Source organism: Prunus dulcis, chromosome 3, assembly GCF_902201215.1.
Source record: "Prunus dulcis chromosome 3, ALMONDv2, whole genome shotgun sequence".
Taxonomy (NCBI): domain Eukaryota; kingdom Viridiplantae; phylum Streptophyta; class Magnoliopsida; order Rosales; family Rosaceae; genus Prunus; species Prunus dulcis.
In genome coordinates, this window is record NC_047652.1 from 5,489,797 (window position 1) to 5,508,324 (window position 18,528).

The window sequence follows — 18,528 nt, forward strand, 5'->3', positions numbered from 1 at the left end:
AGAGCGGGATGGGCCACAATTTGAAACTCTGACACAGAAAAGCAGTGAAAGGTTGTTGCTTGGTTAATGTTAATGGAAAATTAAAATGGAAACGAAAAACTGATTTAATAATAAATATAAAATTAATAGCTTTTTTGTAATGGTGTTGACTGTTTGACTAGGAAAGGTAAAAAGACAGTTCATTGATGTGCTGTTGGCTTTGTTTAATTTATTTTTATTTTTATTTTTGGATTGAATTGACCGTGAAATCTGGTAGCTTCTTGATGTTTTCAAATTATATTTACTGTTTTTGTTTTATTTTTATTTATTTATTTGTTTTGGTAAATTGGAAGATACATTTTCAACTTTGGTAAAGTTTGACTTGTTCCTTTGTATTTGGGGTTTGAAGGGAGTTTTTGGTCATTGTGAGGTCTGAGGAGAGGGTTTGGGTTTGGGTTTGGTTTTGGGTTTGGGTTTGTCTGTTGCCTCGTTTTGCTTGGCACGTTGCATGGAGGATTACTTGAAATTCCTATAATGCCCTTGGTAGACCAAATCTTCTGCTTCGGCGTGAGAATTTTGTTAGGATTTCCTTATCCGTTGCAATGCAGCCGATAAATGATTTGAATCTTACACCAATTAAGAGCTCACAATTTGTGTTTAATAAATTTTTTTAAATTAGATACATTTGTTGGTTCATTCTAAAAGGAAAAGATTTGCTTTAATATTTCTGGAAAGATTTGATAGGCAAATGCAGCCATTCTCTTCTCAACCTCAAGTTTCAAAATTAAAACAAAAAGACATATGCTCAAGTTCAGAAACGTACGAATTTTCGAATCTCTCATCCTGCTTGATAAAGAAAAAATGAATGTGTGGTCTGTATTACCCAATCAACTACTTTTCAAGCATCTTTTATAAATCGGTTCATTTATGTATTACTCAATCAACTACTCTTCAAGCATCTTCTATTTTGCATAATTGGGTTAGGTCAGTTGGCCAGGGCAATGAGTCTGCCCCCTTACACTCGAGTTCAAGTCTCCCTCCTCATAGATTAGATTAATTTAGAGTAATTAAACTATCGCTTGTATTAATAAATAAATAAAAGTTAACTTTATTTAAACCATCTCATCTTAATTACTAATATGCAAACCCACCAATTTCTGAATAAGCCGTAACCCATTGTCACATACTTCTTTTTCTTAACACACTCTATAACAATACTCAAACCCTAGATTAGATTTGTCAAACAATTTAGACGCATATCATTTAGATTTCATGTTTATCTCTCATTAAACATATCATTTGCCAATGGGGTCTAATCAGTGGAAAAGGACCTTTTCAGATTCGAACCCTCATGGCATCTTAGTTGTGTGTGTGTGAGAGAGAGAAATTCCCCTCCCTTTTAATTTAGACTTTCGTTTGTACTAAAAAATACCGTTTATCTTTCATTACTTGAAAGTTTCAACTTTTTGTGGCTTAATTGCTTGAAAATTTCATAAAGCATTCAAATTTAAAGTTAGCTTGTTTAGATTCAAGGATATTGAGAATGTGAGAAAGTGTAGGAAATTATTTTTTATGGTGTATTATTTAAGTTTGTTTATCCTTTAGAATCTACGACTGGCAACGACCAAATAAAAAAAGACTCCACAATTTGTATATTTTTATATTTGAGGGGACGAGATCCCCCACCCAAAACATGCACTTCGGATCTACTGTGTATAAGAAAATGAAACTTCTTAATCTTATGTTTAGGCTTAAAAGTTTAGACTAATCCAAATTTCCCATACCCTTAAACAATAACAATAATTAAAAATATGAATGGTCTTTGTTTACATTTGTTGAATAAGAAAATAACAAAAAGCAAAATTAGGAACAACCCAATTTTTCCTTTAAAAAAGAATAAAACAAAGTCAAAATAAAGAAAGAAAAAAGACACCCCACCAAAGGAGGTGCTCTAAAATATTTATATATAAAACTTGGCGTCCTCTAAGATATATATATATATATATCAACTCATTTAACTTGAATAAATATATATAGTTATTCTCTTATACGAATGTTCGCACGTTATATGCGGACATCATTATAAACATAGAGAAAAGCATGAAGGAATAGAAAAAAATACATGACATTTATACAGTAATAACGTTCCAACGTGACAAATTTCTATATATATATATATATATATTCATGTGAAAAAAATACAAGTTTTTCGTAGATTGCCTCATTAGTTATTTTGACTACCATAACCCAATACACATTTGTAGCACACAACCTTGAATTGGGCCGTGCCCTGGAAACCAATAATAATAGGGTCGACATATCTTCTTCTCAATTGTTTTTTTTTTTTGGGTCAGCATATCAGAACCTTAGAAACTAAATTAAACTATATTAATCACAGATCGTGCAATATCATTACCAAATTATTAGTCTTTAAAATGACAAGCAAGAGTAATTAAAATATTATATAAGTAATTTTCTCACATCTGATGTATATTCCCATTCATTATTTTCTAAATATAAAATCCGTTGAGTCCCATAATGATCCTTGTGACACATGGTGATGATGTACTGATAATGATGAAATACATATTGTTTCCAGATTATGTGCCTGAGATTCATCTGGCTTGATCCAAATTCAAACTGAGTCGATGGAGTGGAGGGGGGATTAGGTTTTGAATTTTGAAACCAAAGCATGCTTTTGATTTTGATGGGAAATTGATTACAATTAACACGTGATCTTGCAGCTTTTTTGTTGGTTGGTTTTTCTTCTTCTTGTTTTGTGGCAGATTTCTTAACAGTTGAAGCTGAAATGGACCCCCACATGAAGGGAACAACTAGCTCTTCTTATTTTAAATTAAGCATGTTATGCTAATAATTGAAGGGTTGGCTTCACATTCCAATCAAATCCCACTTGAAACTTGAAACTTACAAGAACGCGACCTTTGAATGGATGGCTCTTGCTTTCCAGTGATGAATAAACAAACTACAAAGGAAAGTTCCCGGTGGACAACTTCATGCTAAATTTGAAGTAAGTAAATAGTTTTGTTTTTAAATTTTTAGTATAAGCGATATTGGGGGCGTGAGATTTTCTCACATATACAGTCAATGTGTCATGGGAGTTTGAATATGAGATCATTGATCTACAAGTCAAAACCCTTTCCACTGAACTAGACCATGTTGAAAAATTAAGAGATAATTAAGTTGGGTGAATTGTAAAAGTTTTAAGTTTAACTTGAGTCAGTTCGACAATTTATCAGTGCAGTTTTATGGATTCCACCAAGAAACCGAAATGAAGTAAGGGGAAGAAGAGAGAGAGATAGATAGATAGACAAGAAAAGAAGGAGATGATGCTAGGCAAAGAAAAGACGGAATGTCATAACAATAAAAAAAAAAATTGAATTGAAAATGATAAAATGGACAAGAATAAATATTTAAATTTGTTACAATATGGTTCCACTGTTAAGTTTCTACCAGATCTCCCCATTAATTGCCTACGTGGCACTATAGATCTCACATTTTCGCTTTTTTAAATTTTAAATTGATTAAAATATGAAGAAAATGATGCAAACAATTTTTGGGACCCGCTGATCCAAACCAACACCCCTGTTCCCCATGAGCCATGACAGTAGAGGAAATACTTTATTCTTTTCTTTTTTTTTTAAATTACCGATTGAGCTGTTGCAAATAGTCCACGTCAAAACTTGAAGTTGGTTAAAGATGATGTATGGCAGAGCTCATGATCTACGGCCCAACTTCAGTTCCTTATTTAAGATAGGGTGGGCTAACCCTAAGAGCCAAAAAAAGTCTGTGGCTAGGTAGAGCATAGGCTAACCCACTCAAGGCTGGACTGACCCAACTCGGCCCATTTTATAGTAAAATACCACAATTTGGCTTTGCAATGGGTGCTTCTAATGCTTGTATTGTAGTCAAAGACCACAAGCTTAATAGAGTAATATGAAAGACAATGTTCATTATTCTACTTCTTCTTCTTCTTCCTCCTCTAATTGGTTACCTTGTCAATACATAAATGAGGAACTTATGAAGAAGGTGCAAAGACAGTTGTTATTACCTTATTCTGCAGCTACTTAGTCCATTATAAAAAAGAAATGTTGCTTGAGAATAGAAGCCGAATATAAAAAGCCAACTAGATATAGAAGTCGAATGTAGAAAGCCAATTGGATATGCAGAGATAGTTGTTAAGGCATGAGCTTAGCCTATTTAAGATAGGGTGGGCTCAACCATGTCCATTCAACCCTAAGGACCAGGTAAAGCCTCGGCTAACCTCACTCAAGGTTTGAACTGCTTGGCTAGGCCCATTTTACAGTCAAAGACCACAATTTGGCTTCACAATGGATGCTTTTGATGCTTGTACTGCAGTTAAAGATCAACAAAGTAATATGAAGGCTAATGTCCATTCTTCTGCTTCTTAATCTTCCTCCTATATTTGTTTACCTTCTATGAAGGTTTAGTAGGAAGTTTGGAATTAATTAGCATATATAGGAAACGATCATTCTCATGTCTAAATATAGAAATGAAGAACTGATGAAGAAGGTGCAGAGATAGTTGTTATTATCTCTTTCGCAACTACTTAGTCCATTATACCAAAATAAGATTGCTTGCTTGTCCTCTCAAGTTATATGTGGTAAAATATGATGGAAATACAAGCTGAATGTAGAAATCCACCTTAATATGCAGAGATAGTTGTTAGCACATGGATAGGGCCCGTCCATGTCCGTTCAACCCTATGGGCAAAAAAATCTTGTAACTAGGTAAAGCATGGGCTAACCCCATAAAGCCAGGAGTGGCCCAACTCGGCCGAAATTACAGCTAGAGATCACAATTTGGCTTTGCAATGGGTTCTGATGCTTGTATTGCAGTCAAAGACTTCAAGATCAACACAGTAATATGTAGGACAATGTCCATTATTCTTCCTCCTCCTCTCTCTGGTTACCTTTTAAGATGGTCTAGTAGGAATTTTGGAATTAATTAGCATATATAGGAAACGATCATTCTTAGGTCTCAATACAAAAAGAGGAACGGAGGAAGAATGTGCACATATAGGTAATATCACCTTTTTCTGCAGCCACTGTTATTCATAATGATGAAAATGACTCTGCCAAATTGTAGACTCTTGAAGGAAAAGAGAGAGAGAGAGAGAGAGAGAGAGAAGAATAAGAGTAGGTCCATATACATTGGCTTACAAAATTTATTTTCTCATTGTGAACTTTTTCTTGTCTTTTCCATCACCACCATTACAACATGTAAAAGCTGCTATATTCTTCATTCTCCACATGTTTATGTTTTAGTTTGCTTCACCTCCTAACAACACAATTGCAATGTAGTTTCACCAATATGCCTTTAATAAAAATCCATAATTTTTATATGTTAAATTATTATTTGTATCGTAAAAAAATATTTTAAAAAATAAACTCTACTCATCCTAAAAAAATATTTTAAAAATTTTTTTGGACAATTTAGACATGTTAAGAGAGTAGTTATCAAGTATTCGATAACTTAGATATAACTCCATATGTACGATATGATATGTTTACTTATATGAAATATGAAAATCATGAATTGTGTAAGTCAATAAATGTGATGGAAGTCCGGAAGAAGAATAATCCTGATGCCCATTTCAGATAACTAAACTAAACACACAAGTAAAGTTGAAAATTTGGGAAAACAAAAGGAGAATAACTTTGCAAATTACATAATTGAGAGGGCTCTTCGCACAAATTAAAAATAAATACAATACGGATTTTAGATCAAGAGGACGTATTATTGCGGAATAGAACATATCACACCAAATTGGTTCTGTTTGCCTCCTGAGCTCTTATTCCAAGATGCCATTTTATTTATTTATTTTAAAACTCCATTTTTCTCTGCATTTTGCAATTAAAAGATGGCGAGAGTCTGTGAGAGAGAATCTCTTGCAGACAAAAATTCAAAGACACGCTGTGTCATCTTGCAGGGCTCGAATTTTGTAGTAAGGGTAAATTGTGAGAATGGTCCTCAAACTTGTATGCTGTGTATATTTTGGTCTCTAAATTAAATTTTTAGTCCAAAAGGTACATAAACTCTATTTTAATATCTCATTTGATCCAACCGTTACATTTTCTGTTAAATGTAACCAAATTTTAGGGGTAAATACGACTTTTCATAATTAACAAATAAAATAGGGTTAAAATAAATACAAAATTAGAAAATAATTGAAGAAAAAGAGAGGAAAAAATCATGAGGCCCAAACCCCCTCCCTTCGATTTCTTCTCCCATATTCCAATTACTGAGTTTTTATTTTATTTTTTATTTTTTTTTAATTTTAACATACGAAATGACCAATTTGCCCTCATATTTAATAGCAATATTGACAGAATGTAACGGTTGGATCAAATGGGCGATTAACATAGAGTTTATGTACCATTTGGACTAATAATTTAATTTAGGGACCAAAATGTATACCGCATACAAGTTTGAGGACCATTCTCGCAATTTACCCTTTGTAGTAAATCAAGAAAATTCTTTTCCTGGAAATTTCTAAGAGCATATCTAAGAGAGATGTCAAATATCAAATATTAAATTTAAATTTGATGGCTGATGTGGCAATTTGACATTTTACACAGCTTTGAACTCCACCCGATATATCAAATTAAATTATTATTTTATTATATTTTAGTGTTGATTTGTTTTTAATTAAAAAGAAAAAAAAGAAAAAAAATAAAATATTCATTTGACATCTTACTTTTGAAATGTTAAAAATAACATCTCAACCTTTAGCCTTCATTCCACATCAGCTTTGACATATCGGTTGAAATGATGTGAGATATTATTTCTAACCGTTAAATGTTTATATGACACTTTGAACACATCGGTTAGAGATGCTCTAAATAAGATGTTTTATTTTGCTTGCTATTCTCCAAATTCTGGTGCAGAAAATGGGGTGTTCCCAAAATATGGGAACTCCAAGTCTTGTAGATCCCCTGTTTCTGCTACTCTGTTTTCGACGCTTGACCCAACTGCATTAAACAAAACAGAAGATAAAAAATTGGTAAATTTAAGCATAATTTTCGGAGATTCCACATTACAATCATAAAAAAATGGTCATAAACTTCAAAAATAATTTACTTACCATTCTATAATTTTCCATTTGAGATAATTCAGCTTTGTCAGTTTGCTCATTCTGGGTTTTTTTTTTTCCTTCTGGTTTACTCTGGTTCAAAAATGAAATTTAAATACAGAAAAAGAAAGAGCTTTTATTTTATTTATTTGCCTAACTAAAATCCATCCAGGCAAAAGTGAAAACGGTGGTTTTCTTTTCCGGCAGAGCTAAAAGGTAAAAGAAAATGAGATTATTCATCAAGCAGGAGACAAAAGCAAGTCAAAGAAACGTACCAAAAATAGCATGCGCAAGTCAGTATCTGTTTTCTGAGAGTGAACAGAGAAAAGAAAAAGAAATAAAAGTAAAAGAAAAGCGTTTGGTATAATTGCCTTATCTTTTTTGGACTGTTTATTATGCAGAGAGAGGAATTATAATACGTAATTGGGGTTGTTGACGCGTGCAGACATGGTCTCCTCTCTTAGCTGATAAACGTTACCTACTTTGTTAATGTATTGATAAAGTGTCAAACGTTGTGAGGGTGGAAGCTTTTTGGGTAGGTGGAGGTCTTATCCTTGAAGCAAAAAAACAAAAAGCTTTTATTTTTCTCTCTTCTTCTCTTCATTGCCTTCTGGGAAAGTTTCAGAATTTGGGTTTTGAGGAGGGTCAAGAATTGGGTTGCATAGCTATATTTTGGAGATCATTTGGGAGGGTTGGGTTTGGTTGGCGAGATGGGTTCATATGGAAAACTTGCAAAGAGGGCTGTGGAGACTGAGATGCCGATCATGGTTCAGGTATTCAGGCAAAAACTCCAACTGGGGTTTTTGTAATTCTTTGAACTAAATCTCTGCTTTATCTCCAAATTTTGGGTCTTCTTCTTTGGGTGTGAATTGTTTGTGGTGTAGTTCCAAAGTATATGTTTTGGTGAAAATGGTAGTTGTTTTTGCAGATACAACAATTGGTTCGAGGAGCCAAGAATGCTGTGTCACTGGCCCAGGTTTGTTTCTCTTATCCCAAGGACTAAAATCTCATTTTGATTGGTTTTATGTTTTGCTGTAACCATGGAGGCATTGAGAAGTGAAAATGATTTTTTATTTGGTTTTGGCGTTGAGATAAATGGTAAACCCAAGTTATTGGACAATGAAAACCGTTTAGTTTGTTCTTTGAGGGTGAGGGCGTGTTTGGTGCTGATTCTGATTGCTGGAAACGATGAATGTGATACAAAAGAGGCATTTGATAATTCATGTTTGAACAAGTGTTTGACTAGGAAGCTATGCACCTGAAGAGTGAACAAGCTGTTTGTGTGTGCATATCTGGTTTACTTTTCTGGGTGTAAATACTTTTTAAGAAACACAAAATGAGAGAAAAATTGCAACCTTTTCCTATAATAGTTTTTGCCAAGATTTTAATAATTGAAATATGCATCTTTCAAGTTGAAAACTATTATAAAGAACCAAATAACATATCTCTGAAATCATGACTAATGGGAGCCAGTCCGTCCCAATTGTCAAACATGAGCCAACTTGCTTAACTTAATGAAATAAAACACTCTATTTTGTTATATGTTAATTTCTGTTCACCAAATTCCTGACCTTTTTTTCATCTATATTTTGCCAAATCTGCTAACTTGTTTATGTTATTTTATTTATCTATTTTTTTCCGGAGGTTTGCATTATATGCATGCATGCCAGAACGGATGTTCTTAAAAGCAGTTTGAATTTGTTCATCACATTGGAGTTTTCTTGCATCACTGCTTATTTTATGTGTTCTCTAACCCTTAGTTAGGTTGGAAAATAGGCTTAAATGTTCTTTGGTTGAAATGTGCGTAGGGAGTAGTTCACTGGCAACCACCCAAACAGGCTTTGGATAAGGTGAAAGAACTTGTATGGGAGCCTTCAATTAGTCGTTACGGTGCTGATGAAGGTATACTTGAACTCAGGGAGGCATTGGTAAAAAAGGTATCATTAGAAATGGTTCAGTGTTTCTCCTAATTATGATCGATTTTAATCTCTTAATACGGTTGAGATACTTGGGGTTCTCTGTTCAATGTTATATTAGAATAATATATGGCTTGTCATATTCTGTTTTATATGTCATTATTAACAATTACCCTTTAGGGACTATGCCAAGGATTGTTGTTTTGTCTGAGATCAATATTTTTGAAAATATGACAATGCAACTACAAATTTATAACATCATTTGCCATCTCTTTCTTTTTTCCTTCTTTATTTTGCAGTTGCATAATGAAAATAAGTTGTACAAATCGTCAGTGATGGTTACTTCAGGTGCAAATCAGGTGATTATCATTGTATTTTATGTTGTGTATTTGCATATAAAAAAAGAACAAATATCTTTATCTTGAAAAGAAACCAAAGTTAAGTTTGGAAAGGCAAATTATTTGTTTTATAATTTGTGCAACTTCGCAGCCGAAATAAGGAGTAAATTGACTTCCCTGCTAAACTTCGAGTGATTAGCACCTATTAGGATAAAAATAAAATATTTATCTGGAAAATTGTGTTGCCCGGTGAATTTCATATTTGCAGCTGTAGCACCATCTGATTCAGACACATAACCTTAAAAAAAAATCATACGTTATGGTCATCTTTGCAATTTATTTTGATCTCTAGTTGCTCAGCCTTTTGAATATGACAACAAATATTGAGTTTTACAGAACTCATTTCAAGAAATCTGGGATAACTTTGTAACAATTTCAATGCAGGCATTTGTGAACCTTGTTCTTACATTGTGTGATTCCGGGGACTCTGTGGTTATGTTTGCACCATACTACTTCAATGCCTACATGTCCTTCCAGATGACCGGCGTCACTAATATATTGGTGGGTCCTGGCCACCCAGAGACACTTTACCCAGATGCAGGTGTGAAGCTTAATGAACTTCTCATTGCAGAGGGACATAAAAGAATGACAACATTTTTGAACTTCCATCGAATGATATTTCTACTCTTTCTATCTGGATATAAATATAAGCACACAGTATTAGAAAGGGTGTAATGTTTGCCATTGGTCGAATCAAGTAAAAAGGCTTGTTATCTTCTGTTGTCGTTGCATGATCAATTGTGACTGCTGCATATATTTAGTTCCCCTGTCTAATCACTTATATTGAGCCTGCTAAAGTATCATAACATATTACATTAGGTTTGTGATAAATTATTGGTGCATTCCAACAGTCCATCTTGGACGTGCTGTGGCAGGCATGATAGTTCTGACAACTTGGATCATTTGTCATGCATTGCATTGTCTGATTCCTTCTATGCATAATTAAGGTACATTATACATATAAGTTGCATCTTCTATTGATGCCCCATAAATAGGTGGGCTTGTGCTTTATGTTAGATTAAAATTGAATGAATTAAAAGGGGCACACAAGTTCTCTACCAGGTGGATTGGAGAATTAATATGTTTGTGGAATTTGAGATAAAGCAATGTGATTGACTGTAGAGTATGTCCAGTGAATATTCTTTATTTACATCATATATACTACTTTGTTATTTCAGACTGGTTGGAGAAAACGTTATCGGAAACAAAACCAACCCCAAAACTTGTTACGGTTGTTAATCCTGGCAACCCAAGTGGAACCTATATTCCGGACCCTCTTCTTAAGGTCTCTCTCTCTCTCTCTCTCTCTCTCTCTCTCTCTCTCTCTCTCTCTCTCTCTCTCAATTCATGTCTATGTGCAAAAGAGTTTGCAGTTGTGAATGTGTATGCATACAAAAAAGTTTGTTGTGTTGATTGAGCCTTGTGAATAAACTGTTTGGTTTCTTAGAGATATTCTATATGCTTTTCTTATTTTCTTTCCTCTCTTTGTGAGTAGAGGATTTCAGATATTTGTAGAGACGCTGGATCATGGCTTGTTGTGGATAATACATACGAGTAAGTGTATTAAATTTTATCTGATTGGAAATGCTGCAATAATATGTTCTTAAGTCATTATTTTGCTGACTTGATGACATGGATTTATATGATTCTCATCTAGAATTTGGTCCGTGTTCAAACATGGGTGTATTCATTGGTATAAATCTCAGGGCACACACATAACATTGCTTGTGGGTTCCCTTTTAGGAGGAATGGAAGTTACTCTGATCAAAATCTCAGTTGATTTCATGGCAACAATAATGGTGATCCTTGCATCTGTTTTTGTCCATAAAACTTCGCTGACCTGACTATTAGAAAAGTTTGACATTGTGAACTGCATACTACATTCAAGTTTTTTTCTAATTTGATTAGCATACAAATTGATCTGGAGTTTTTGTACGAGGAATTATGTAAAGATATGTGAAGATTGGGGCTGAGATCCATTATAGTACAGAAGGAAAGCAAAAGATGAAATAAAATAGAATAGCAAAAGAAGGAAGAGGCTGTAAGTTGGTTTGATTCTTCCATTCTATTGAAACTAAAAATAACCTGAACCATTTGGCCTTCTCCCCTTAACATCTTTTGAATATCTCCAAGTTTAAAGATTCTGAGCTTTACTGAAGTGAATGTTTACTCAGATGACTTTTTGCCTATAATTGGATTGAGATGTTTGGATGCCAGGGAAAATGGATCTACAAAAGTGACAGGACTACTGTTTAGAAAACCTTAATTGGGCAAAGTGTCCAACTGAGCATTTGAATAGGTTACTGTAGCTTTAAAAAGGGAGAGCCTACAGATTTCTCTGTCCTTATCAAAGTTCTTTGAAGAAAGCCTTTTATAATCTCTCTACGTTATGGACCCACAGTAATGTCAGTCCATAACTTTCTTGAATAGCAGTTATGTGAGTTTGCCTTTTGCTTCAGCAGAGGTTAGTTTGTCTCGGTTATATTGCCTAGTACCTATATACACTTATATTAATAGTTGTAGTCCACTGAGTTCAAAATGTTAATGTGTAAATAGGTTTTAATACATTCCATTTGCACTAGATTGGGTCCATCAAGAATGACATATATACCAAATTGATGACTTATTTACCTGAGTACTCTTGAGTGTATTCAAAGAAACATCTTTTTCTTTTTTCCTTTTCACCAGTGGTGTCTTATTGTTAACTGCTTTTGATTGAAGAATTAATGTGTTAAATGTTTGCTTCTGAAGCATCCAAGAGTACATGTGGGTTTTAAAGTTTGATTTTGCAGGTATTTTATGTATGATGATTTGAAACACACATGTGTGGAGGGAAATCACATAGTAAACATTTTTTCCTTCTCGAAAGCTTATGGGATGATGGGATGGCGAGTTGGATATGTAAGAAATACTTTTTATCTCTTATGCTTGTTAAGTTGATAGAGCTGGTTTGAAAACGAATGTGAGTTTTGCTTCATTCAGTAGGGTATAGAGCTTGCATCTTGCTAGCTGATAATTACCTTCAAGTTTCTTTTGGTAGTGTATTCCGACAAAGAAAATCAGCTAAATCAACAAGATTCAAAAGGTCATTTATGGGCAATCACCTTATCAAATAGCCATTTAACCAATCAAATATTTTTGACATTTCCTTGCATGAACATGAGTCATAGAAGTTTTGATCGATATCGAAATGGTCAAGGTTGTTCTCTTTGAACTAAATATTTGATAACATATGTATGCATGAGTAAGCATTGCTGATTCAAGCTAATTGATGAATTTATGCAGATAGCATACCCATCAGAAGTAGAGGGTTTTGCTACCCAACTCCTCAAAGTTCAAGATAACATTCCCATCTGTGCTTCAATAATTTCACAGTACCTTGCGCTCCACTCATTGGAAATGGGACCCGAATGGGTCACTGAACGAGTGAAAGGTCTTGTCAAGAATAAAGAAATTGTTCTAGAAGCGCTTTCCCCTCTCGGAAAAGATGCTGTTAAAGGTGGAGAAGGTGCTATATACTTGTGGGCAAAGCTTCCGGACAAATATGCAGATGACGATAAATTTGTTCACTGGCTTGCTCACAGGCATGGGGTGGTGGTGATCCCCGGAAGTGCGTGTGGGTGCCCAGGAAATGTGAGAATCTCCTTTGGTGGCTTGCTAGAGGATGACTGCAAAGCTGCCGCAGAAAGGCTGAGGAGAGGGTTAGAAGAATTGATCAGAGATGGAATGGTTCAGTAACTTTAACTATTGCATTTAATTCAACATTGAAAATGGAAGTCCATTTGCCAGTTTACACAAGTTTGAAACTGGTTCTTTAGAATAATGGAGGGTCTGCTGCAAGCAAAAGAATTAGAGTAATTTCAATGAAGTAGGCAATGCCTAAGTTCTAACATGTGCTTGTATTGTTATTGTACACATTGATCTTTAAAATACATGCAATACATGGTTCAAATGTTCACATATATATGGTCATATATTTATTTTCCTTTTGTTTGAACTATTTCTGTATTGGAAACAATCATTTTGAAAAACTATTTCAAATTCCGAGAATGAAAGTAGAAGCTACCACAGCCCTGGTTGCTTCTGTACGTATGGTAGACAATTTTGACTGTGTTACAATAGTAAGCTGTGTAGTTCTATCATATGTTATGCCTCTATTAGTCTAAACTCTTTCATGCTGACACCAAAATAAGGCTTCTTTGAGAATGATTGTGTTCTGTTGATATGTTTATTTACTAGGGTGGGTGTTATAATTATTGTAATTCTTGACTTCCTCGAACACATACACATGGGTATTTTCAATTCATGACTTCTCCAGTATTTGCTAACGCAAACGAAATTGAGAAGTATGCGGTGTTCACCTTACAATTTGTAATCCAATACTTTAAAAACCATGAATTAGATTGATGAAGGGTAGGTAGCCATACTCATTTATTCTCTGCCCTAGTTGTGACTTGTCTGGATAATGAGTGTGTTATAAGTAATTTACCACTGAAGTTATAAGATTTAACATTTGGTAGAAGTTACAAGATTTAACATTTCAAGAGTCATCGATAACTTAAACAAATTGAAAGAAAAAGAAACTTATTCTTTACTTTTTGACACAAGGGTGGGTGGGGAACAAGAAAAAAACCTTAATTTGAAATATTTAAGAATGAGTTTGCCAATTGCCACCATACCCCTTCAAAAAATGAAAAAAAGAAGAAAAAGGAAAAAGCAAAAAGAAGAAAATAAGTAGAAATCATGAAACGGGTATTGGGTTGGGTCATTGTGGCCCCTTTTATTATTTTTTTTTTTTACTGAACAAGCTTTTGTGTTCAAACTTTGGTTGGGCGGGCCCTACATACTCAACAACAACCACAACTAATCTCACACACCAACATAGCCCAACCCCGTAACGACTAAATACCAAGGACAATTTGGTCAATTCACGGAGCATCATTCCTCCCCTCCCCCACCTGGAAACGTTTAAACGGCGACGTCAAAAGCTCACTGGGCTGCTTCATCGTCCTAGAGAAAGACAGAGGGTTCTAAAGAGAGAAACTGTTGAGTTCGAGTTTGAGCTTCTTCTTCCTCAGTACATGAACCCTAATTGTACGGAACCCTAGAAATCAGAGCTAGCGAGCGAGAGAGAGAAAGAGAGAGAATGGTGGGGCCAACTCTGGTGGGTCTGCAAGACCACCTGAAGCTGGCGAGAGAGTACGCAATGGAAGGGCTCTACGATACCTCCTTGATCTTCTTTGATGGTGGCATTGCTCAGATCAACAAGTACATTTCTTAATTTTGTATATTTTTGTACTCTTTTCTTTTTCCTTTTCGTTACAGGTTTATCTGTCTCGGAGCTATGTGTGCAAATTTCTAGGTTTTGGTTGGTCATTCTTTTGAAATTTGAGCCTATATGGAATTGCATTTTGGGGTCTCTGTTTGATTCATGCGGACCTCAAGATTTGGTTCTTCTATATCTTTTCAATGGATAACTAATCTTCCGGGAAAATGTCCATTCTTTTTGCTTGTTTTGTGATAATTGAAAGTGTTGGAGGTGGAAAGAGAATTTTTGGGCATTCTTCGAAGGAAAATTTTGGTAATGAGTGCCAGAGGCCCTTTACTTTTATTTTTCTGATTTGTATATGAAAATGAACAAATGAGAAAAGAATTAGTCCTACTGATTATTACTATCGCATTCTGAAGGAACTGACTATCTACTTTCAGGGTGTCCGAAACCATGAATTAATTGATGAAGTAGAGATTACAAACATGAAATTTGAACTATATAGAGCTTTCCTAAATCATGAGATTGCAACATATGCACAATTTCAATGTTTTCAAATTTGAACTATATTGAGCAAAGAAACAACTTTTATAAAATGATTAAATTTGAACTAGATTGAGCAAAAAATTAACTTTATAAGGTTATGATTTTCGCTTTTATTAATCCACAAGGGGTATGAGTTGTGCAAGAAAACCATTTGGGAGAGGGTGGGGGGGATTCCATGTGCCTACTGCAAGGGGTGCAGTTGAATTTCCCCGACAAGAATATGCTTTGGATATGTTTTTTTTATGTGTATTCATTTACATGATAACTGGAGAAGAGTGGAGAGGATGCTGTTTTCCCAGTTCTCATTATCAAATAGCATCCAAAGATTAATAGGGTTAAAAAATTTCTTTGTAGAAGTTTTTGTAGGTGCTATATTCTACCAAAACAGCGTGATGAGCCTTTGCAAGACTATGATCTGTTTTGAATGTATCATTGGAGTTCAATGATTTATAGCATTAGTTTTGTCATTATTGTTCCTCCCTAAGTTTACTTGGCAGAGATTTGAATTTCTTATTTGCTTCCAGGCACCTAAATACGCTTGATGATCCGTTGATTCGCTCGAAATGGATGAATGTAAAGAAAGCACTTACCGAGGAGGCAGAGGTTGTGAAACAATTAGATGCAGAGAGAAGAGCATTTAAGGAAAGTCCCTTGGGCCGACGCCCTTCTTCGCCTCCAATTCATGCTAAGTCGTCATTTGTTTTTCAACCCTTAGATGAATACCCAACTTCATCTGGTTTGCCCATGGATGATCCTGATGTGTGGAGGCCACCAAGTCGGGACACTACAGGTAGAAGACCTGGAAAGGCTGGCCCAGGTGGTATGAGGAAGTCACCACAAGATGCAACTTGGGCTCGTGGCTCTGCAACAAGAACAGCCCCACCTGGCCGTGGTACAAAGGCTGGTGGATCAAGTAGGGCTAACTCAGCGGTTCGAACATCTACTACTGGAAAGAAAGGCACTGGTTCCATCAAATCTAGCAAGGCAGATTCAGCAGTAAGTTCTATCAATAAAGCTGTAATCTTCATTATTCAAATACCCATCAATAGTTAATTATGGTGTGCTAAAAACTTTTGTCTTGATATCATTTGCTTCATATTTCCTTTTTGCAAGGTGATGGAAAACTATGACCTGGTGTCGTAGTTTTTAGCATCAAAGTTTGAATCTATAGTTTCAGTATCTTTCATTGTCCTGCAGACTGATTTGTTTTTGAAATTTTTAGAATGGTGATGCTGAAGATGGAAAGTCAAAGAGGTCACAGTATGAGGGACCGGATCCTGATTTGGCTGAAATGCTTGAAAGGGATGTGCTGGAAACCAGTCCTGGAGTGAGATGGGATGATGTTGCTGGTTTGACTGAAGCAAAAAGACTTCTAGAGGAAGCTGTTGTGCTTCCTTTGTGGATGCCTGAATATTTTCAGGTTTTGTTGAATTGAAACTCAATTATGATAATGGTATCTTGGGTACATGGCTATTTGCATGCGATCTTTCCTATGTTATCACTTAAGTTTCGTTAACAAGCCGCACTTCCTTAGGATCTTACTTTGAATTGTGTAGCTACTTTTTGTATGGTGGTTGTTGTTATGAAATATATTTGACATATAAACGAATCCAAATGAAAGCAGTTACATTAGTATGACCCAAATAGTGTTCACATCTGTACTTTGAAAAAGCAGGCTTTAATTTGTATCTACACATTTCTGCATTTCAGTGAAGCAATTGATTCTTATTCTACATGCTGAAATGTCTCTATCCAGATGGTCCATTTTTCAGATTGAACTTATTGCTTCTTTGCTTGCAGGGAATTAGGAGGCCATGGAAGGGTGTTCTTATGTTCGGTCCTCCTGGAACTGGGAAGACGTTACTTGCTAAAGCTGTTGCTACTGAGTGTGGAACAACTTTTTTCAATGTCTCCTCTGCTACTTTAGCTTCAAAATGGCGTGGAGAGAGTGAACGTATGGTACGGTGCTTATTTGATCTTGCAAGAGCTTATGCGCCGAGTACAATATTCATTGATGAAATTGATTCACTTTGCAATTCCCGGGGGTAAGATTTTAATCTAGTTTTACATAAATATCTTAATTAACTTTTCAGATGTTATTGCATGTATGTTATATTCGTGGAAAACTTACATATGCATGAGGTATCTTTTCTTGCGTTGACCCAAATTCAAAACCTCAATTTCTCTAGGGCATCTGGGGAGCATGAGTCATCCAGAAGGGTGAAATCTGAACTTCTAGTTCAGGTAGATGGGGTCAACAATACTGGCACAAATGAAGATGGTACTCGTAAAATAGTGATGGTTTTGGCCGCTACTAACTTTCCATGGGACATAGATGAGGCCCTCAGGTTGGCCCTTATTTTGTTGTATTTATGTTTCAGTCTCCTAGCCTATCTTCAAATTTGAGTTGGAAAGAATTTATGTGGTCAGCTGTGTGTATATTGCATCTTGCCAATGGACTACGCCTGTATGCCCTTGATGTATCTAATCTGGTGTTACTCATTCAGGAGGAGGCTGGAGAAGCGTATATATATTCCCCTACCAAATTTTGAGAGCCGTAAAGCACTTATTCGGATAAATTTGAAATCCGTCGAGGTAACAACTGACTACGAATATTGTATTATTGTTATGGTATTGTAGTCAAACCATAATTTGAGCAAGTAAATTTTTCTCATACATGTTATATAAGAAAATAAACAAATGTTATGTTTATTTCCAAGGTTTGTGTGGAAATTGCTTCTAATTATTCCTATTTATCTGCATCAGGTGGCTCAGGACGTAGATATTGATGATGTGGCCCGCAGAACAGAGGGATATAGTGGTGATGATCTCACAAATGTTTGCCGGGATGCTTCCCTGAATGGGATGAGGCGCAAAATAGCTGGAAAGACGCGTGAAGAGATTAAGAGCATGTCCAAGGATGATATCTCAAAGGATCCCGTTGCCATGTGTGACTTCGAAGAAGCCTTGCGGAAGGTCCAGCGGAGTGTTTCTCAAGCTGATATTGAACGGCATGAGAAATGGTTTAACGAATTTGGATCAGGATAGATCTTATCAGCGCATATTGTAGGTGATAAATTGATGCACTGCATGGTCGAGTTTCTGAGTGATTGTGTCTTGTTTTCCTTGATCTTTTCCTTTGTATTTAGGCATAAATTTATTTGTGCATTCCAAGTGTTGGAAAGGTGTCTTAGTGTTGTGCCATTTTGTATCTGTAACCGTGCATGAGTATATAATCTGCTTCATACTACTAATACACTGCAAATTTCATTCAATGATTTATAATTTGACATTCAGTAAGAGAAT

General features: G+C 35.3%; 2 protein-coding genes across 4 annotated transcripts; both read left to right on the forward strand.

Annotated features, from left to right (window-relative positions):
- The first annotated feature begins 7,408 nt into the window (after positions 1-7,408).
- Positions 7,409-13,390, forward strand: LOC117620943 (aromatic aminotransferase ISS1). 3 transcript variants are annotated; one of them, XM_034351202.1, is made up of 9 exons: positions 7,409-7,866; positions 8,022-8,069; positions 8,902-9,030; positions 9,309-9,368; positions 9,792-9,948; positions 10,586-10,692; positions 10,903-10,961; positions 12,200-12,308; positions 12,693-13,390. In XM_034351202.1, exons 1-9 carry the CDS (start codon positions 7,804-7,806, stop codon positions 13,143-13,145), a joined length of 1,185 nt encoding a protein of 394 aa, XP_034207093.1. In that variant the 5' UTR covers positions 7,409-7,803; the 3' UTR covers positions 13,146-13,390. The 3 variants fall into 3 exon arrangements, with proteins under 3 accessions (XP_034207093.1, XP_034207095.1, XP_034207094.1); XM_034351203.1 differs by lacking the exon at positions 9,309-9,368 and having other exon boundaries at positions 7,560-7,866; positions 12,693-13,240; XM_034351204.1 differs by lacking the exons at positions 10,903-10,961; positions 12,200-12,308 and having other exon boundaries at positions 7,554-7,866.
- Positions 13,391-14,334: 944 nt separating this feature from the next.
- LOC117622942 (katanin p60 ATPase-containing subunit A1) lies at positions 14,335-18,528 on the forward strand. Its single transcript, XM_034353761.1, has 7 exons — positions 14,335-14,675; positions 15,747-16,218; positions 16,445-16,642; positions 17,023-17,267; positions 17,412-17,570; positions 17,730-17,817; positions 17,989-18,528. The coding sequence occupies exons 1-7, from the start codon at positions 14,554-14,556 to the stop codon at positions 18,268-18,270; spliced, it is 1,566 nt and encodes a 521-aa protein (XP_034209652.1). The 5' UTR covers positions 14,335-14,553; the 3' UTR covers positions 18,271-18,528.